The sequence below is a fragment of the Panthera onca genome, chromosome E1 (genome assembly GCF_046562875.1).
Source record: "Panthera onca isolate mPanOnc1 chromosome E1, mPanOnc1 haplotype 2, whole genome shotgun sequence".
In the NCBI taxonomy this organism is placed as follows: domain Eukaryota; kingdom Metazoa; phylum Chordata; class Mammalia; order Carnivora; family Felidae; genus Panthera; species Panthera onca.
In genome coordinates, this window is record NC_138352.1 from 51,025,891 (window position 1) to 51,047,798 (window position 21,908).

The 21,908-nt window shown below is 43.3% G+C and overlaps 1 protein-coding gene across 3 annotated transcripts in view; it reads left to right on the forward strand.

Moving 5' to 3' along the window:
- CA10 (carbonic anhydrase 10 (inactive)) overlaps positions 1-21,908 on the forward strand; it is a 492,279-nt gene that overhangs the window by 451,499 nt on the left and 18,872 nt on the right. For all 3 annotated transcript variants that reach the window (XM_060646444.3, XM_060646443.3, XM_060646442.3), the window contains exons 6-7: positions 15,991-16,086; positions 20,615-20,687. In XM_060646444.3, the coding sequence (XP_060502427.1) occupies positions 15,991-16,086; positions 20,615-20,687 (169 nt within the window). The remainder of the gene's footprint in view (positions 1-15,990; positions 16,087-20,614; positions 20,688-21,908) is intronic.

The following is a 21,908-nucleotide window of genomic DNA, read 5'->3' on the forward strand; positions in this document are numbered from 1 at the left end:
GAAAGCACTCATCGAAAGTGACTCTTCTGAATTAACACTGACTAAACATGGGGGGTTGGCAAGAGGTCTGTGAGGATTTCATCTTCCTTCCTCCATGATGGCTTGTTTACAGCCTCTGCAGAAAGCAGATGTGACTGAATAATGTGTCATCAAAGTCTTGGTAGAGTTACTTGCTTATAGAGTTGGAGTCTGGCCCGGTGGTTCCTTTGCTCTGGTCTGAGAATCTGGAGCAATAGGGCTCTGTGCCTCTATAATTCACCTAACTTAACCTTTGTTATCTCACTATTCTTCAGAGGACTTCTTTTTCTTCTAAAGACATCATCCAGGTAGCCCCAACCTGCCCACCCCAGCTATTCCCACTAGGATACCTGTAGGAATCATTTGTTAGACTTCTGAAAAGATTGAGTCCTCCAGTGTTCAGAATAAAAAGGAAATGTGTATATGTTTCATTATGCATATATTGCATTACCGTCAATAAAGGATTTTCCATACATGCATTGCTTCCTTCAAGTATCTAAGCACATAGAATACGCCAGGCATTGTGCCACTCGCTGAAAATACAGCCAGATGTATAATTCGTTAACTTCTCAAATCCTTCCCCCAAAAGCCTAGAAGGCACAAGTGGTTGGCCTCACATCACAGATCAGGAAACGGAGACAGAAAAATATTAGGTGATTACCTGAGGTCACACAGCAGTAAGACAGAGAACTTGGATCTTGAGCACCAGAATTTGAGATTCCGAGGCCCTCACGCAATCCAGCACCACACAGCTGCCTCTAATTAACAGGAAGAGTCTGATTGCTCCTCTTTTTCTCACTGATCTGAGGTTGGCTCATCCCAGGACCGACTGCAAAGTGGGGCTCAGAAGTCTTTTTGGTTAAGGCCTTGGCATGCACCTGCTGCAGGGCACCTAATAATGGTCATTGCCCGTGGATATTTGACGGATCATGTGTCTCTACTGTTTAATTATATCTAAACTAGTGAGTGCTTAAACACAAACAGCTACAAAAGGACAGAAACCTTACACCATGGTCCCCTGGAACGTCATTCACGTTGCACTGTGGGTAGTGGCCCCAAAGCAATGGAGAAGGAAGCTTTCAGAGCCTGACTCAGCCTCCCATGGACATGCTCAAGTCATCGCATGATCATTGGGAGGCTGTTCCTTCTTCAAGCCCAGAGATCAGACCTCAGACAGACACGATCATTTGGAGGCTATTCCTTCTTCAAGCCCAGAGATCAGACCTCAGACAGACACGATCATTTGGAGGCTGTTCCTTCTTCAAGCCCAGAGATCAGACCTCAGACAGACACGATCATTTGGAGGCTGTTCCTTCTTCAAGCCCAGAGGTCAGACCCCAGACAGAGACATGCTGGCCATCAGGTTGAAGCACTGGACTCTTCTTTTTTAAGTTCAAAACTGAAGTCATTTTAAGCATAACAATAAAACAGGAGTAATTTACCAGTTTCTACGGTGTCTAAGAGATGGAAGAACCAGCGTCACATTGGTTAAGTCAGAAGAGTCAACTGTTAAAGCCATGTTCTTGGGCCAAGATGAAAAATGATTCCACTAAGATAGGTACTAAGTTGGTATAGATGTGACTTAAATGTAGGTAAATCCTTCCTGAAATGTTCATGGTTCTTTTTCCCCCACTTCATTCGACCAAATTACATCGGAAGGTTTTTTTTCCAATATTGACCTACTCTTGATTCCTGATACAAAACCTACTTGATCATAATAAAAAAATAAAACAAAATACATAAAATAAAAATGTAAAGTAAAATAATAATAAAAATAATTTTTAACAATGTTGTTTTTCACTGGCTAATATTCGTTTAGTCTTCTTGAAAATATGATTATAAGAGACACTGACCTATTGCCCTTTAAATGTCTCATGGAACATGCTTATAAACCCATTTGACCAAGGCTATTCTCTGGGTAATAGAAGTAGAAAAATGATTCTTGTCTTAATCAAAGGAACTATATAACATGATATCCCTGCAATAATTAGAACAAAATGAGCCTTCATTAATACTATTTATGTGGGCTCTGGAGTTCCTTATTCAATAAACATTGAACAAAAATGACCTGAAGATACTGGAACATGGGTTTTCACCCAGGGGACAAGCTCTTCCACAGTATGACGTTGAGGCTGAGAGACTCAATGCATAGATAGTTTGAGACAACATGGCGAGGACATCTACCATTTTCATCATACAAACTACAGAAAGAAAAGACTGTCAGAAGGTTCTTGGCATCAGATGACAATAAGATAAAGTAAGGTGCAAAAATGAATAATAGACCAACCTCGACCTCAAGAAATATAGTCTCCAAGTGTTCACGACCTGGCTCCACTTTTATCTATGGAATATAATAGGTCACTTCATCCTTCTGGGCCTCTTTTCCCTTTATCTGAGCCCCAGCAGCCAGACATGTCTAATAGTAATAACCAAAACTCCCATTTAATGAGTACTTGCTTTGTGCCAGGCACAGTATCTAAGCCCTGCTTTAGCTCATTTACATGCTTTAGCTCATTTAATCATCCTGACTCTTTGCGAGGTTATGTTGGAATCACATTTTCTCACATGAAGAAATCGAGGCTCAAAGAGACTAAATAACCCAGAACTTGAACCCAAGACATTTAACTCCAGAACCAGTGGATGATCCTCATCCATGTCCTTCTCTGGGATGCATTGGAGGTCATGGGAGCACAGGCAGGAAGTAGTAGGGTGCCAGTGGTGAGAGCATTAATTAAAATCAGCCAAGGTTCAGAACACACCTGCAAGCATCACTTTCCATCCTGGCAGGTAGCAACCACTGGCTAATAGTTCCAGGAGGATCCAGACCTCATTCCCGGAGAGCATCCTGCTCTGACTTTCTGCAGCTTCTTTTCATGAGCATTGGAAGGGATACAGATGCTTTGAAAAAAAAGGATCGTGGGAAGAAGGTTTGGCTTCTAGAAACGGCTATTTCAGAATGCTTCATGGTGGGAGGGGGTGGAGAAAAGCATCAGGGAATAGCCTCGCTTACTGGTTCTTGGTAAAGGTGCGGGAAATATGTCTCTTCAGAAGAGAGAACTCTCTAGAAGACTGTTGGCATGCCATTTGTTTTGTGACAACAGATTTCAAGTCCAGAAACCAGTAAGAAGGAAAGTATGTCCAGTCTTTGCATCACAGAAGGAAAAACGAGGGACATTGAATAACTGCCTTTCATATGTGTGATACTTTGTATGCGTCACCTTGTTTATTTTGCATGTTTGACTATACCCTGCCTAGTTCCTGAAAGACAGTGTAGTGCATTTTGTATTTTATTCTCATGACGATCCTTAGGTGCATTCCCATATTACACATGAAGAAACTACGGCACAAAGGGAATAGACAACTAGCCCGAGGTTATTTGGACAGAAGAGGCATTTGGCTGGATTCAAAGGGCTGCCTTTCCAGCACCCTCCTGCACCCAAACATAGCACTCAACACTTGTGTCAACCATCGTTCATCTCAGTGCAAAACACCAAATAATCCAAGTTGTGTAGAGGCACCTGGGTGGCTCAGTCAATTGAGCGTCCGACTTTGGCTCAGGTCATGATTTCACAGTTCGTGGGTTCGAGCCCCGCATTGGGCTCTGTGCAGACAGCTCAGAGCCTGGAGCCTGCTTCGGATTCTGTGTGTGTGTGTGTGTGTGTGTGTGTGTGTGTGTGTGTCTACCCCTCCCCCACTCACACTCTGTCTCTCTCAGAAATAAATAAACATTAAAAAAAATTTTTTTAATCCAAGTTGTGTTATCTTTTGGGAGAAAATACCATAGTTCACTCACGTTTTATAGGTTGCTGTGATCACTGGGCCATATTTGGGGGTCTTTAGTTAATGAAATTATAGGCACTTCTTTTTATTTTTAGCCATAATTGCATTCTGTGTCTTAAAATGGAGGAAATGATCAGTCACCAGGCAGACAGTGATAATTGCCAAACCTTAGGGTGAGAATGTGGCAGTTGGTAAATATCAAACTGCCTTCTCCACCGCAGACCGTGTGCTCTTCCACATAAAGACAAACTTGTTAATGACTCTCTATAAATAAGTTCTAGCTTATAATTGTTGTTCCAAGCAACCGATATTGAAATGTGATCTGCTCTCAAATACAAAACACCTTTCCTTTCCTCTTTCCTTTCTTGTGGAAAGAAAATGTTTGTACACTCAAAAGCAAAGTGGACCAGAATCGCTTGGCTGTGTGACCTTGGAAGAGTTGTCTAACCTCTCTGTGCCTTTGTTTCATCTTTTGCCTATTTGGGGAACAAATGGGGTACAATGGGTGAGCTCCTTGAGGGAATCGAATATTCGCCATTCATCTCTGGATGCCTGGGGTCTAGTATAGGCTGGGTGGAATTTGTGTCTTGACTGTAACGAATCAGACTCTCCTGAATTGAATCTGTCCTTGAAATGTTTAAAGGGCTATAGAAATGTGACAGTGGTAATCAATATCATCTAAAAAGAAAGGAGAGGTTAATATTGATATTCCTTCAGCATGTATTTTCTTCCTATCTTTATAGAACACTTACCAGGTAACGTATGCCCATGAAGTTTTGTATTCATCTCTCAAATTTAAGCTAGCAGGATTGGCAGGCTACGACCTGCCACCCATTTTTATAAAAACAGAGTTTTGCTGGAACCCAGAGAGTTTTGCTGGAACCCATTCTTTTATATTTTGTCCGTGGCTGCTTTCATACAAAAGCAGGCTTGAGGAGTTGTGTCAGAGACCATATAACCCACGTAGCTGGATATATTTACTATCTCACTCTACAGAAAGCCTGCCAACCTCTCAATTATAGTATGAGCTACTGGGAATATGTTTCTCTTTAAAAGCCCTCCGCCTGGGTGGCGCAGTCGGTTAAGCGTCCGACTTCAGCCAGGTCACGATCTCACGGTCCGTGAGTTCGAGCCCCGCGTCGGGCTCTGGGCTGATGGCTCAGAGCCTGGAGCCTGTTTCCGATTCTGTGTCTCCCTCTCTCTCTGCCCCTCCCCCGTTCATGCTCTGTCTCTCTCTGTCCCAAAAATAAATAAACGTTGAAAAAAAAAAAAATTAAAAAAAAAAAAAAATAAAAGCCCTCATCTCATATCCAGTGCCCGGAACACGGGGTGCTCCGGAACACGGGGTGTCTGAACGGAACAAGATAAATCGGAAAATGATCCAGGTTCTGAACAGGCAACATCTTGCTCAAGCTTCCTGAGTGAACAGACTCAAAGTCAGGACCCAGAAGAGGTGGCTGCACACACCTCACCCCTGTTTCTGCAGGAGCTGAGGGCTCTATTATCAATTGCTTGTTTAGTAATTCTGAAGAGCTAATTACTGAGCGCTTACTAGATGCCAGGCCTTGGGCTAAATGCTTTCTGTATTTTGTCTTATAAAATCCTCAGCACAGTTCTGTGAAGTAGTTAATATTATTATCCCTGTTCATAATGAGAGCCTGCCTTGCCCAGGGGTACCCAGTGGCGAGTTCCCATTAGAGATACCCTTTAGGATTCCAAGCTGTCCCTTTACCGGCTCAGCCAGGTGCCTTGCTCTCCCTGTCCCTCGGACATCCCGTTTGATTGTATTACCTCCAGCCTGCATGGCTTCATTCACTCATTTTACAATTGTTTCTACCTTGCTACAGCTAATATGTGCCAGGTACTGTGCTGGACACAAGGGACATCACAGGACCCATTAGACACCATCCTTGCCTGAATGAAGCTTAAAGTCTAGTGAAAGTGATGAGCATTAATCAGTCACACCATATATTGAAATAAAACGGCGATATGTTTCAAAGAGGAAAGGCACGGGATGCCATGAGGGTAGGTTATGGGGATCTCTCTCAAGAGGTGGCCCTCGAGCTCAGATCTAAAGGAGTTTGTAAATAAAAGGCAGGCACAGAGGTGAGGGAATGGTGTCCTAGAAGGAAGCATGGTGTGTAAGGGAGATTAAAAGGTCACTCTGGCCAGAGCACATAGAACAAGGAGACGTGATTGCACAAGCCAGGGACCACACAAGGCTTGTGCTCAGATTTGGGTCTTTGTCTCGGAAGCATTGGGAAACCACTGAGGTATTTAAGCAGGGGAAATTAGAGTGGTGGTGTTATCACTCCAAATGCTGTGTGTGTCGTCTTCTGCTACAAGGCTGCTCTTTCCTGGGTTCACTGAGAGGCTCCTGATAATGGAGCACCACACTGAGAAAGACGAACTAAGGTGTCTACGTCAGAGTCTGAGAACACAGCTGGCCAGCCATGCCGAGGCATGAAGGGTGAACAAGCAGCAGCCTGGCTTGCGCCTGCAGGTCACCTCGTTGCTGCAAAGTGTGAACTCGGTTTGAGACCTTTACACCACAGGCTGCTCTCAGCCTAACCAGTGACAAGGACAACTTGCTGTCGACTTGGAAGTTTGCTTGCAGCAGTTCTGCTCATTTAGTAAAGATGACCTACCAGCTTGGAAGCTGAGAATACTTGTCACCAGAGACAAGTCAGCCTCCTCACTTCCATTATGAGGCACAGAAGCTTTGCCTGTGGTCTTAAGAGTATAGTCATAAACACAATTCTCCACCACCCTTAGAGTGGAGTCCAGACCCTTTAGCATGGCCTGCCAGGCTCTCCATGGTCTGGTCTGCCTCCCTGTTCAACTCCAACTCTTACTCTTCTCCCTCACTTAGTAGCTGCTCATTGAATGCTTTTGAATGAATCAATGTATAATTGACCATATGATCTTGGGCAGGCACCTCTCTGGTTTCAGTTTCTTCATTTTTATATTTTTTTAATTTTTTAAAATATTTATTCATTTTTGAGAGTGAGAGAGAGACAGAGCATGAGTGGGGGAGGGGCAGAGAGAGTGGGAGACACAGAATCCGAAGCAGGCTCCAGACTCTCAGCTGCCAGCACAGAGCCTGATGCGGGGCTTGAACTCATGGACCAAGAGATCATGACCTGAGCTGAAGTCAGATGCCCAACCGACTGAGCCACCCAGGAGCCCCTCAGTTTCTTCATTTTTAAAAGAAGTGGCTGGCCCGGGTTTTCTCTGAGGCCCCTTCCAGGATGAAGAATCTGTAGTATGCAAATTGGGATTCATTCAGCAAACACCTGCCAACATCTCCTCCAAGCAAGTCCCATGGCAGGCACAGAGGATATGATATGATGAAAGACATTCCTGCCCATGAGATGTTTACTCAAAGGTAGAGAAAAGAAGAGCTTCAAAATAACATGGTGCATGAGTGTGAGTAGAGCGTGAATTCTACAGGCATAGGAACTACGTGCAATCCCAACTCTTACCACTCCTTTGAGCAAAGCATCTCATGGAGGCCCGGTGTCCCCATGACTCAAATGGACCTAACGGCACAACTCATGGAATTTTGCAAGGGTTAAATGAGGTGATGTTACTGCTGGTGTTATCTCTCTCGTAAATAAGTGTTCAGCAAGTGTTGGTGATGATTATCAACAAATGATGATGGTGGCTAATGTCAACAATAACATCCAGCGCCCATGCGATTGTACCAGCTGTCTATGGCTTACATCTGTTCTGATCACACAGTACTTAGGCCATCCCAGCTGTAAAATATTTTGAACCTGACCCTGGATGAGAGCGCCATGGAGCAGAGAGGAGCTGCACTTGATGCTCAAGGTCAGTGATTCATGGAGGATGTCCTCCTGGAGAAGCTGAGGCTAGAACTGAGCTGTAAGGTAAAGAAGGGTAGGCAAGATCTCCTCTGTCTCCACTCTGCCCTGGGAAATCTTTCAAAAACGCACTTTGGGTCAAGTGATTTCTTCCTTAAAACCAGTGACTTCCAGTTGCACTTGGAATAAAATCAAAGCTCTTTACCATTATCGGCAAAGCCCTCCATGAGCTGGTCCTTCACCCTTTCCCAGCCATACTCAGCCATTTGTCCCTACCCCTTTGCATAGGCTGTTCTCTCTGCCAGCTAGGAGCCTCCCTCTAGTCTTGTATGCCCAGCTGCTTTTCGTCATCAGAACGCAGCTTGGATGTCGCCTCTGCAGACAAGCCTTCACCAACAATACACTTCCTGACCTTTTTCCCAGCTCCCACATGCCCTGCCCCCATTTCCTCCACTACTGCCGTCCACTTTGCAAGCCAAAGTCTTGTTTGTTTCCTTCAAAGCTCTTGATGCTATGTGAAATCATCTCCAGGAGGTCAAGGACTTCATCTGTCTTACCCAGCTGGCCTCGGCATGCAGTTGGCCTTCCAAGATTTTCTGAACAAGTGAATTCCAGGTCCCTGTAAAGGTCTGAGTGAAGCAGCTTGTTCTGGGATGAGAACACAAGGTTCAAGCTAGTGCCACAAGGAAGAGTCCCATGAGTTCACGAAGGACTTAAGTACAGAGAATGTGCTGGACCCTGGTGTCAGGCTCTGAGCCGCATCTTGAGCATCATGAAAAAAACCAACAATACCTTATTTCATCCTCTAAGATAGCTATTTCTCAGCCTTACATTTCCCTCTACGAGGGCACCCATCTAAATTAATAAGAAGTCAAGATTATAAAATAATTTCCTGTAATCCAGAGTTAACACTTCACATGGTAATTCCAATGAGGCTGGCAAAAGCCCTTGGGGCATCTCTTTAATGAATAACTAAACTTGGTGCTTAATTGGCATGTCACTAATAGCCCCCAAAGAGTTTGCTTTTGTGAGCAGTTTCCACATTGTCCCCTCTTGTCTTCGTGTCCTTGCACTTGCTAAGAGGTCAAACATCCACTTGCTATCCCTTATTTCATGTCAGACACTGATTACCTTGAGTAAACGCCAAAGTTGAGTCTCAGGCCATACCTGAGTGCTCATGCAAATTATTAAAAATTCTAAATTTGTAGGCATTGGGTTTTAAAATATTACCTGTAACTGGCAAGAAGTAATCCATAGACATCCCTTTCAGAATCCACCTGCCAATCTAACTAGCAAGCTACACCCTGTACGTGGCTGCTCCCCCCACCAACCCAAATCAACAGCAGGACCAACAGTAGACCCTCTTCCCCCACCCCCACCCACACCATGCACATCGTGAGTGGTTAGTGGGTGCTTGATTGGCATCCCGGTGCCTGGCTGCAGACGAACAAAGCAACAGCTGCAGGAACTATAATTGCCACTGAAGGGACCTGGAAGGTAGCTCTTTTTCACAGGGAAGCCCTACTCGTGGTACGTGAGCTGGTGCAGGCCCCATACATCTTCTGCTCTTTGCTTTAATGCCAGAATTGTGTCCTGACAAGTGGAAACAGGAAGCCTGGCCACTGCCAAGCTGCCTCGTAGGGTCTTCTGGGGCTCCTGACAGTTCTGAGGCTTGGGAGTTCCCACTCATCCCAAACACATACACATTCTGAGGCTCCTACAGAACACTGTCTGCCTGAAATAGCTGCCTCCTGAAAGTATGCCCTCCCTCCTTCCAGGCTCTCCCTGCTTTAATCTGCCTTCTTACAGCCCATGCTGATTATCTTACCCTCTGCTCAGAACACTTCCATAGGTCATCTTCTGGGCCTTCTATGATCTGGACTCAGCCCATCTCCTCACATACATAATTCACATACCCCTCAACCCAGTCTAAATGAACCAGAAGAGCAGGGAACAGCCAGACACGACAGGGCTCTGCCAGCCAACAAACAGTGTCTGCTAAACCAGTGTTTCTCCAAGTTTCATGTGCATTCAAATCACTGGGGGTTTGCTAAAATGCAGATTTTCATGCAGGAGATCTAGAGTAGGGCTCAAGACTCTACATTTCTAACAAGTTCCCTTCTGGAGGCCATGGAGCTGCTGGTCGCTGCAGTACACACTGAGTAGGAAAGCACTATGGATCTTTTTAACATCTGATTTGTATGCCTTGGGAGGGGGAATATGCTGTATTCAAAATAGCTTTATTTTAAGATTATATTAATTCTGTAAAATCACCATTTTGGTAGATCAAAAAGTCAATTTCATATGGTTCAACCTAACATAAGAAGCGGGCCATCAATGACTCCTAATAGGAACCAGAGCTCATGATCTCAGAATCCTAGCCAAGTTACCTTGGAACAAAGAGGAGGCAAGACATCAGATCAAGATGCCAGATGTGTCGACTTAAGCTTAGAGCAGAGCACAGCCTCACCCCTATATTTACCATCCCCTTTCTCACAGTCCCTGGCCCCTACAGAATGCCACCCTGTGGGCCTCCTCGTGGCTCAAGAGACTTCTCCCTGCATTTTTCAGTCTTGTAATTTGGAGAGAAGAACCACTCCACTGGACTGCCTTCCACTTCCCATCTCTCCAATGCCAGGTTCTCAGAACACGCTGAAATTTCGAGGCATACCCTGTAGCACTGGCACATCCCCAGGTGGCTTTGTAGGTCACCTGGTGGGAAGATCTTAGCAGATGGCAGGATGTGTTTTGATTCTCATTAAGAAGCTTACTCAACACTGAAGGGGGGTGTGGCAGGTCCCCTACAGCTCCTGGTTCTTCCACATGGCAACACTTCTCCACCTGCAGAAAGTCCTGGCTGTGTGTGTGGGTGAGCGGGAGGGAGGAAGGCAAATGATAAGCATAGGCCTGAACAACCTGCCTGATAAACTGGCAGACCACACTTGCCAGCCCCTGCCTATGGTTGACTTTCTGATTGCAGAAGAGCTGCTGTATGACCATCTGCCGCCATTGGCAAAACGCACAAGAAGTGAAAAAGCAATATGCACGTAGGATATTTCAAGAGCAGCAATACCGTGCTCCCTCCATGAAAAGCTCTACTGACTCAAGATGTTCAGGGTTTTCTCAGATCCAAGGTTCTATCCATGCGATTGGGCATTGATGGGATGTGGAGGCTCATTGCTTATGTTGCACTGGTTCTCCACTTCAGCTGCCCACTAGCTGGAGAGCATTTAACAAATCCCAGAGCTCTGTCCCCACCCCAAATCAATTAAATCAGAATTGGGGGAGCAAGCACAGGTGGGTATTAAAAGCACCCAGGTGATTTGAATGCACCCTGAAGGTTGCAAACCACTGTGTTAGAGGTGGTTTATCTTTTTAAGTTTATTTATTTATTTTGAGAGAGAGGGAGAGCATGAACCAGGGAGGGACAGAGAGAGAGGAAGAGAGAATTCCAAGCCAGCTCCACACTGCCAATGCAGAGCCCAATGCGGGATTCAAACTCACAAACCAGACACTTAACCAACTGAACCACCCAGGCACTCCAGTTTTTTCAAAAATCAAAGGAAAGCACCTTTTTCCTTTTTTTTTTTGTTTTTTTATCATTGACTTCCTTAGCTTCTGAAACTTCACTTCCTTTTTTTTAATGTGTTACAGGATATTGGTAATAATGAATACACTTAAACTTTTCAGAGGCACAAAACCATTTTACATACACTATCTTACTAGATTCTCAAATCAGCCTGTGGAAAATGTTAACACCACTACAGAGAGATATATGCTCAGCTTGCTGTGACATTGTTTATCAGAGAGAAGAAAAAATTGAAACAACCAGAAAGCTAGTAAGAGGCTAGTTAAATGTGTTGTGGGGCATTCGTGCAACAGAAAATTGTACAGCTATTGTAAAGACTTAGGTAGCTCTGTACACACTGACTTATAAAGACAGCCACAAACTATTTTTAAATTTAACAAATCAAGTCCACAATCATACTTAGAAATGATCCCATTGTTACTGGGTTTATTCATTTTTTTAACAACTTTTTGAGTTTTCTTTGAAATGTAAAAATTGTGTATGTTTAAGGTGTGTAACTTGATGTTTTGATATATGAATATATTTTGGAAAGATCACCACAGACAAATTAAATAACATATCCATCACCTCTACATAGTTACTATTGTGCGTGCGTGTATAAAGATTTAAGAACTGTACTCTTAGCAAATTTCAAGTATACAGTGCACTATTGTTAACTATCATCACCAGGCTGTACTCAGAGCTCCTGAACTCATTTATTTTGCATAACTGAGACTTTGAACCCTTTGACCAACCTCTCATTTCCCCTCCCTCCCCCATCCCTTGACAACCACCAAGCTATTCTTTGTTTCTATGAGTTTGACTATTTTAGATGCTTTACATAAGTGAGATCAGACAGTATTTGTCTTTCTGGGTCTGCCTTATTTCACTTAGAATGATGTCCTTCTGGTTCATCCGTGTTGTCACAAATGGCAGGATTTCCTTCATTTTTATGGATAAATAATATTCCATCTTATTTTCCTTTATACAGTTACTTTATCCATTCATTCATCAATAGAAACTTAGGTTATCTCCATATCTTGGATATTGTGAATAATGCTGCAATGAACATAGGACTGAAGATGTCTGTTTGAGATCCAGATTTGCTTTGGATCTATACCCAGAATGGTATTGCTGAATCAAATGGTAGTTCTATTTTTAACTTTTTGAAGAACCTCCATAGTGTTTTCCATGATGGTGACATACCAGTTTACATTCCTATCAACGGACTACAAGGGTTCCCTTTTCTCTGTATCCTCACCAACACTTGTGATCTCTTGTCTTTTGGACCATAGCTATTCTAACAAGTGTGTAGTGATATTTCATTGTGGTTTTGATTGGCATTTTCCTGATGACTGTTGCTGTTGAACACCTTTCCAGGTACCTATTGGCCATTTGTGTGTCTTATTTTGAGAAATGTTAATTCAAGTCCTTTGCCTATTTTTAACCAGGCTATTTGGTTTTTTGCTAATGAGTCGTATGAGTTCCCTATATAGTTTGGATATTGACCCCTCATTAGATATATGGTTTGAGAATATTTTCTCCATCCTATTGGTTGCCTTTTCACTGTTTGATTGTTTCCTTTGCTGTGCAGAAGCTTTTTAGTTGGAGACAATCCTGCTTGTCTGCTTTTGCTTTTATTGCCTGTACTTTTTGGTGTCATGACCAAAAATTGCCAAGAAGCTTTTTCCCTGTGTCTTCTTCTACTATATTACCGTTTCAGGTCTTATCTATAAGTCTTTAGTTTAAGTTAACTTTGATATATGATGTAAGATAGGGTCCAATTTCATTCTTCTTCATGGGATATCCAATTTTCCCAACATCTTTTACTGAAGAGACTATCCTTTGCCCATTGTGTATTCTTAGCATACTTGTTGAAGATCTGTTAACCATAAGTGTATGGATTTATTTCTGGGCCCTTCATTCTGTTCCACCAGTCCATACATGTTTTTATGTCAGTACTATACTGACATAAAATTATTATAGCTTTGAAGTATATTGTGGAATCAGGAAGCTTTGTTCTTCTTATTCAAGATTGCTTTGTCTCTTTCAGAGTCTTACGTGGTTCCATATTAATTTTAGGAAGGTTTGTTCTATTTCTGTAAAGAATGCCATTGGAATTTTGATAGGGACTTAATTGAATAGTAGTATGAACATTAACAATATTAATATTAATTTTTCCAGCCCATGAGCACAGGATGACTTTTCATTTATCTGTGTCTTCTTTAATTTTCTTTCATCACTGCTTTATAGTTTTTGGTGTACAACCCTTTCACTTCTTTGGTTAAGCTTATTCTTAAGTACAGTTGAGCCTTGAACAATGTGAGGGTTAAGGGTACCAACCCCCATGAAGTCAAAAATCCTTGTGAACTTTTGACTTCACACAAACTTAATTGCTAATAGCCTACTATTGACCAAAAGCCTTATAGATAACATAAAGTCAGGTAACACATATTTTGTACATACCTGTGTTAAGGTAACAGGTAAGCTTACCTGTGTAAGCTAGAGTAAATAAAATGTCATTAAGAAAATCATAAGGAAGAGAAAAAATATTTACAATATTGTACTGTATTTATAAAAAAAAAAAAAAAAACAAATCTGCATGTAAGTGGACCAGCTCAGTTCAAACCTGTGTTGTTCAAGGTCAACTGTATTTTATTCTTTTTGTTGCTATTGTAAATGAGATTGACTTTATTAATTCCCTTTTCAGATACTTCATTGTTAGTGTATAGAAATGCCACCAATTTTTGTGTGCTGAATGTGTATCCTGCAACTTTACTGAATTCATTTATTAGTGCTAACAGTTTTTTGTTGTGGGGGAATCTTCAGTGTGTTCTACATATATGATTATTTCATCTGGAGAGATAATTTTCCTCCTTTCTTTCTGATTTGGATGCCTTTTATTTCTTTTTCTTATCTAATTGCTATGCCTAGGACATTCAGCACTATGTTGACTAGAAGTGGAAAGATTGGGTATCATTGCCTTGTAATGGATCTTAAAGAAAAAGTTTTCAGTTTTTCCCTATTGATTATGATGTTAGCTATGGGCTTTTCATATATGGCCTTTATTGTGTGGAGGTAAGTTCCTTCTATACCTGCTTTTGTTGAGAGTTTTTGTCGTGAATGGATGGCGAATTTTGCCAGATGCTTTTTCTAAATCTATTGAGATGGTCATGTGGTTTTTATCTTTCATTCTGTTAATGTGGTAGGTCACACCAATTGATTTACATATGTTAAACCATCCTTGCGTCCCAGGAATAAATCCTACTTGGTCCTGATGTATAATGCTTTCAATGTGTTATTGAATTCAGTTTGCTAGAATTCTAGTGAGGTTTTTTGCCTCTGTGTTCATTAGGGATATTGGCCTATAATTCTCTTTTCTTAAAGTTTTTGGCTTTGTTTGGTATCAGGATGATGCTGGCCTCACAGATTTGCAAGTATTCTCTCTTCAATTTTTTGGAAGAGTTTAAAAAGGATCAGTATGCGTTCTTCTTTGAATGACTGGTGGAATTCACCCACAAAGCCATCTGGTCCAGGGCTTTTCTTTGTTGGGGGGTGGGAGATTGATTACTACTTCAGTTCTCTTTATTTGTATTAATCTGTTCAGGTTTTTATTTCTTCTTGATTCAGTGTTGGTAGGTTGTGTGTTTCTAGGAATTTATCAATCCTAGAAAATTTCTAGGATCCTAGATGATCCTAGGAATTTATAGATCTTAGACCTATATGATTTCTTAAACCCTACATGTGTATCTGTGTGTGATCTATAAGCATAAAAAATATATATCTGGAAGGATAGATGCTAAGCTGTTAATAGTCATATTGCTTGGGCTAGGATTACACAAAGGTGGAGGGAAACTTTTTTTAGCTTGTTACAAATATTATACCTCCATGATTTTTTTAAAAATCTATTTTAAAACCACAGCCTGAGATGAATTCTAAGGAGAAAATCACACCTGTTTTTCAGAGGAAGCAATCAAGTCTCAGTGAGGTGGAGTAAATTATTCATATGGCTAAAAATTGGTGGGGCATTAGTTGAACATGTTTGTGTGCTATGTTTCAAAATTTCTTAGAAAATAATTTTCAAAAAATTAAGTAAAAGAGGGAAACCCTAGTTTTCTGGAGCCAAGATCCAAGACTCCATGTGCTACCCACACTAACTATGGCACAAAGGCTCAACAAGCAGAGTGCTGACTTTCACTGAGCAAGGAGGGAATTGAGTCCCGCACGGTCAGATGACCTTGGCAGATTGGCGCATCAGGAGCTTCAGCCATCACTCTCTCTCTGTCAGGATTTCGGCATTTCATAGGCTGGCCACTGTCCTCTCAGAGTCACTGGGCTAACTCAGAACCTAACCATTCCCTGCTTGCCCAAGGCCATGAGGAAGATTCACTCAGTGCCAGTGACAGCTGTGGATGCAGCCGGGAGAGCGCGTCCACCCCTACAGGGCAGTTCTACTCCTAATAAGGGAAACTCACTTTACACACACTTTAGGGGGAATGTCCTGGGTTGGAGCCAGAGCCAGATGGGCACTGAGCTTATTAAAGGCATGATTATTACCAGAAAACATTTGCAAATATGTATGGGTTCTTTTCTGTGTGTGTGTGCATGCATTATACACACACACACACACACACACACACACACACACCTCCCTGAATTGCTTTCAATTACAAGATTGCCTTTACAATTGTTCTACAATACACCTTATGGTGAACCCTTCTGTAGGGTGGCTATGCTGTGCCTCACACCTTTTCATGTGAGACTGTTGTTCTTACTGCTGTTTTTCCCTCCTGCCAGGTGCAGCTCATCCACTATAACCATGAGTTATACACAAATGTCACAGAAGCCGCAAAGAGCCCTAATGGATTGGTGGTAGTTTCTATATTTATAAAAGTAAGTGTCTTTCGTTCTTTCGTTCTTTTCTTGCCATTCCCACCCCAGGTCGGAATACCAGCTTAGTCTCTGTTGGATCTTAGAAATAACAAAAGGGGTGATGTCCATGCCCAGGAAAAGCTGCAGGGTGGTGACTTTTATATCCATGAGATCTATGAAAAAAGAGGTCTCTTTCATGAAGACTCAACAAAATGATGGTTCTTCCATTTCATAGCATCAGGGGCCTGAGGATTTAGGCAGCCTTTGTCTCAGAAAGAAAATGCGTGCTAGATCCAGGGACAGGCTTCAGGTCCCACATCATGCAAAAGATTCAAAAGGATGCAACAGAAGGGGAGGGGTGGCTCCCTGACAGCCCACAGGATCACACTCCTGTCCACCAGTTGCCCCTTGGAAACAGAGATGCAAGGGCAATGTGGGATGTCCCTCCCCTCCCGCACTGCCCTGAACAGCTCCCTCCAGCTTCCCTGAAGATGCTCTGAACATCACCTCCCATCCTCCCCTTTCCCTCATAAGTATCCCCAGGAGAAATTAAGCAAAGATCACCATGGCTGACTTTATGACATTCTTAGGAGACTCTACACCTCCCTAACAGTCAACGACAACGACAGATCTCCAGCCGTGAAAATTCTAAGTTGTTAAAAAAAAAAAAAATACTCCCCTTGAGCATTTTGACAGATATGGAGTGAAGCAGGTATGCACAGTTAAAAGAAAATGGACAAAGAAGAAATGTCTTTCCAATTGGAAAAAGAAAGAGAGAGAGAGAGAAAAAAAACAAAAGGCATGTGTGACAGTTCCAAAAGTTGGAAGTTGCCGTGTCAGCCCCTTGGGAAGTTTTGGCCAGATTGTGAGAGGAGGTGCCCCAGTTGGAACTTGGAATCTGGTGGATATGATCAATAGAAATCCAGCATTTGCTACTGGGGGTTTTTAACAGAGTTCTCGTGGTGACATCATCACTGCTTAGGACAATAGGCATGGGGGTACCCCAGGCACTATACCCACTATTCCCTCCCCAAAAGCATCACCCTTTGCAATAGGCACTTTGTGCCATCTGGTCATCCTTCTCCAGAGCCCATGCCACCTCCTGAGTTCCTCTCCCTCACCTGGTTCCCGTCAGGCCTTTTTTGTGGCCTGGGCAGAACTGTACATTGGGCAGAGGCATTTGTGACATGTTGGCCACCAAACTCCTGTAGCTTGTCATCAGCAAATATAGGAAGGGGCTGTTGGCCAAGGAAGCATATTTTTAGGCTGCCATGCCTTCTGAGTACCTGATGTGATGCCCCAAGGAAAATTGATCCTAGCACGAATCCTGCCAGTCCCTGCCCTACACCTCTTGGTGCTGTCACAGACCCTGTTATAATGAACACAGATTCCTGAATTCCAGGCAATGGAGATGTGTATTTTACAGAGATTTTATTACTTAACCCAAATAATGAGTCTGTGGGGTAGGCATTAGTGTCCTTATCTTGCAGATGAGGAAAATGGCTCAGAGAATCTTGGCTTTCCACCCAAGTGTATGTAGCTCTTAACAGCCCATCCAGGAATGGAGCCCAGGTCTTCCTTGATTTTAATACTATGACCTTATTCACACTATATGCCTCCGCAACAGAGCATGGAGAAAGCAACTGAGATGAAGAAGACAGAACATGATATTCATAAACATCTCCCCCACATCCCTATGCTACCCACAAGCACAAGGCCAATTCCCATATCCCTCAACCAGCCACAGTCATGACATTGGTAACAGCTAGTGTGTTCATCCTGGACCATGCTCATTGCTGTGTCACAATATTGCATCATGCATGCCTGGGAGCTCACCTCCTTCATTGGCTTTCCCGATGCCAGGGTTCCATGTCAGCCAACCTGGGCTGCCCAACAATGCCCGTCCTTTGGTGGGTGCTTCAGCGTTGGCCCTTGACTGCCTCACTTTGCTCAAAGCACCTGAGTCAGCAGATGTCATCCTGGAAGCTCAGGCACATTACAGCTGACTGGGTGATTGATACTCCAGGAAGTCAGCCTCCTCAACAGCAAACTATGGGCGTGTTTCACCAGCTCTGGCAGGAGCACGCTGTGCACCAAGAATACTGACACAGGTCTTGGCTGCGTCCCTGCGGGTTGCTGGAGGAACTTCCGCCTCTGCCCCTGCAGTCAGTGAAAAGGTGAGGACTAACGCCTGCACCTTCTCAGGCCAGTTTGGCCCCTAGGGATGCTTCCAGTCTTTTCCTGAGCAAAGCTGACACTTTCTGGCCAGACCTCAAACAAAATAAGCCACAGCATTTCTATCTTTGTCCAACATAATCAACTCCCAGATGCTTCACAGTGAGTTATCCAAGCTGAGACTTGTCATTTACTCATCCCGAAACACTGATTGAATGTGGGACACAGGCGGGTCCTGTACTCGGCACGGGCCTAGAAATGAGGTGAACCTAAGCCCTTAGCACTAAGGGCACACAGGCTCTGGTGGTCCTTCCCTCCTTCTGATTTTTCTGCCTCTTCTTCCCAGCTCCCTGCCTGGTAGGCAGGCATAGAAAACGAGAGGCCCCCACCTCTAGGTAAGCAGATCCCTAGAGATGGCACCCTGCTGAAAGCTGAGTCGTTGAAAGGTTGGAGTTGTTGGCTAAAATAAGGGAATTGTTTATCTGGGGGTTTTATTTATCTCTGTCCCCTTCTAATCCCCCATCCTTCCCATGACCACAGGGAGCTGAGGTTTGGCTGTAATTACTGCTCAATCACACACCATTAACTTCCCACTTAAGCTCACTTATACCCAGTACATACTTTATCCTCCCTCCCACGCCGCGAACACACTAGAGCCCACAAATCATCTGTGTGCACTTTGGAAATTTTTCAGTTATTTTTAATCAGCTTTTCAAAAGGGTCCAGTCCCAACGTTAGCGCTGTCCAGACTCACCGGGTACCAGGAGCCCAGGGCACCCACTTAAGGGGGACAGCAGATTCCTTACCTGCCATGGCAGTATCTTTTTGTCTCTCTTTTCATGTGAATTGGCACAAACAGGTGGCTTCAAGCTATGTTTTAAATGGCCAAACAGGATGTCAAAGGAGAAGCTAAATTTGCCACAAAAGCTTCTGAGGAGCAGCAGTGTTTGCTTTGGGACTTCTCTCCATTTGGGGGTGGCTTTGAAGAACTCCACTGAGCATTGTCACTCACCAAGCCCCCCGCCGGTGTGCGTTTGTCTCACCACAACACACCCAGGAAACTGTGTGGGAAAGGAGAGACAGATGGAGGGAAAATAAACAGTCTGTGCTTTCTCCAAACTAAAAATTACCTGTTGCTTATCTAATAATAATAATCATCATCTGCTACAATTTTTCCCGCCCTCAGAATAAATCAAATCTAAAATGCTGATGTGTCACAGCATCCAATTAGCAGCTGAGGCGTAAATTGCAGAACTGAGAGAAGTAGGAGAGAAATGACTAGATGAATCCTCATACTTTGGAAAAGACTGAGTAGAAGGGAGGTGGTAAATAAATCAGTGTGCACAGCTATTTGAGGGCACATCACAGTCTCCAAATGGTGGTCCTCTGGCTTAAGACCCTCGAAGCTTGCCTTGTTCTCCCAAAGAAGGAATTTGGAGACCTGAGGGCATGGGTACAAAATGAGAACTGATCCCTGAACATCTAGTACAATGTTTGGCTTGTAATAAGCACTTGGTAAATATCGATTGGATGTATGGGCGCATGGATAGATGCATGGATGGATGGATGGATGGGTGGGTGTATGGATGGACGCGTGGATGGATGATTGGTTGACTGAATGGCATGGCTTATGGTATATTTTATTCTTGTGATAATAAGCAGTGATATAAGGTTCTATAGTCTTAGAGAGTTTTTTTTCATCTCCTAATACCTCTCTTCTGGGTACTCTTTCTCTCTGTCTACTTAGATTAACTGTCCCTTTCCTGAACTGTCATTCCCTACCCTCTACTTAAAACTCTTTGATGGTTCCTCATCCCTACAGAATAAAGCTTAAAATGTCCTCACATGACATTCAAAGCCTGATATGAGCTAACCCCTGCCTACCTACCTCTCTAGCCTCACCTTTCATCTTTCCCCCGGAAGTACTTGCCTAAGTATAACTAGTTCTCACTCCCTCATGTCCGTATGCACATATTCTCTGTATGTAATTTTTTTCCTTACCCTTCCCTCCTTTTGCACACTCTACCAGCAAAGCACCTTGTAACTTCCATCCATCCTTCAAGACTCATCTCATTCCTTAGCTCCCCAGATGCCCCAGGTAAGTGAACTTCCTCTAATATCATCACACCTGTGATTCTATCATAGCACTCTTTACATTCTATTATAACCATTCATTTACTCACCTGTCTTCTTTCTCTAGACTGGGATTTCTTGAAAGCATAGTCTGTGTATTTAATGTCTGAATTTCCAGCCACCACGGTGTTTGGCACATGGTAGGCACTCAGTAAATATGAATGAATACGTGAATGCATGGAGGCAGTGTTCATCCTGGGATAGTACTGCCCAGTCATTAATATTTTCTTTTCTCTCCTAGGTTTCTGATTCATCAAACCCATTTCTTAATCGAATGCTCAACAGAGATACTATCACAAGAATAACATATAAAAGTAAGTTTGGTTCAATTTCCTGTACAGCAACTATTCTATAAAGGTTAGTCCTGTCTGAAGGCAGAAAGCCAGAACTGATGATCTCAGAGGGCCTCTTTCAGCTTCATGATCCTTTAATTCTCTAGAAAGTCACTCTGGAGAGTCAGGGTTGGCTAAGAAGCAGCTCATTTCAAAAGGACGTCCCCGGGGTGTCTTTGTCATCCACGCCTGTCTAAGGCGATAATGATTATTATGATGATGGTCATCGTTATCCCATGGATTGGTAATGAGCTGGGGGACTCCACTAGCTCACAAACTCCACCATGTCAGCTGGCCACATTTGGGGCTCTGCCAGTTATGTGATTGAAAAAGCATTCACCAGGTAGTTTGGATCCAACCTCAACATTTCCAGAGCTGGACCACATCTCCCTCTCTCTGTCACTGCGTCCCTTTTCAGGCCAAGGCAGGGTGGCATCTTTCTTCATTGCTATGTGTGATCTCCTGCTCTAGAGGACTCTGTCCATTTCCATGCCTTCAGGTTTCTAGAATGTTTTCTCCCCAGGATCCTTAAGCAGAAAAGAAAGAACATTGCAAAGTTGAAAGGGGAAGAAGGAAAAGGGAACTATTGTGTCTCCCAGAGCAATCCCAGAAGTTGCAGGGTCTAGGAAAAGTTATACCTCACACCTCGAGATGAAAGAAGTAGGACAGGAAAAACTATTTTTTAAATTAATTAGGAAGGAGCAGAAAAGTGGGATTCAGGTCCTGACTTTGTCCTTAAGCAAGGAGCCTCTTCATGTTAACTCTGTTTCTTCATCTATAAAGTGAAGAAGTTCAACTTCAGGTTTCTAGGGTCCTTCTGGGTCTGGGATTTTGAATTAAACAATAGGTAGATCATGACTTCACCGAAGTAAAAAGCAAAATGCAAACATTCTTATACCCACATCCTTGCGGAGCACCCTTTCGCCAAGCCAGGAGCTCAGCTCTGTCTGCTGTTTCTGCTTCCAGTGGTGATGGGGGAAAGACAGAGTGAATGCTTTCGGGTCTCCGTGGACTGCTGGAAGGAGAGTATGGAGAACCCTTCCCTCATTCATTTATTCACGCATTCAGAAAACATTTTCCACACACCTGCCCATGACAGACACCAGGCAAGTCTCCCGAAGTATAAAAATGGCCAGACACCAGCCCTCCCCACAAGTGCTCACTGCCAAGTCACTTCCATATGAAAAGGTTGGGGTGTGGGGC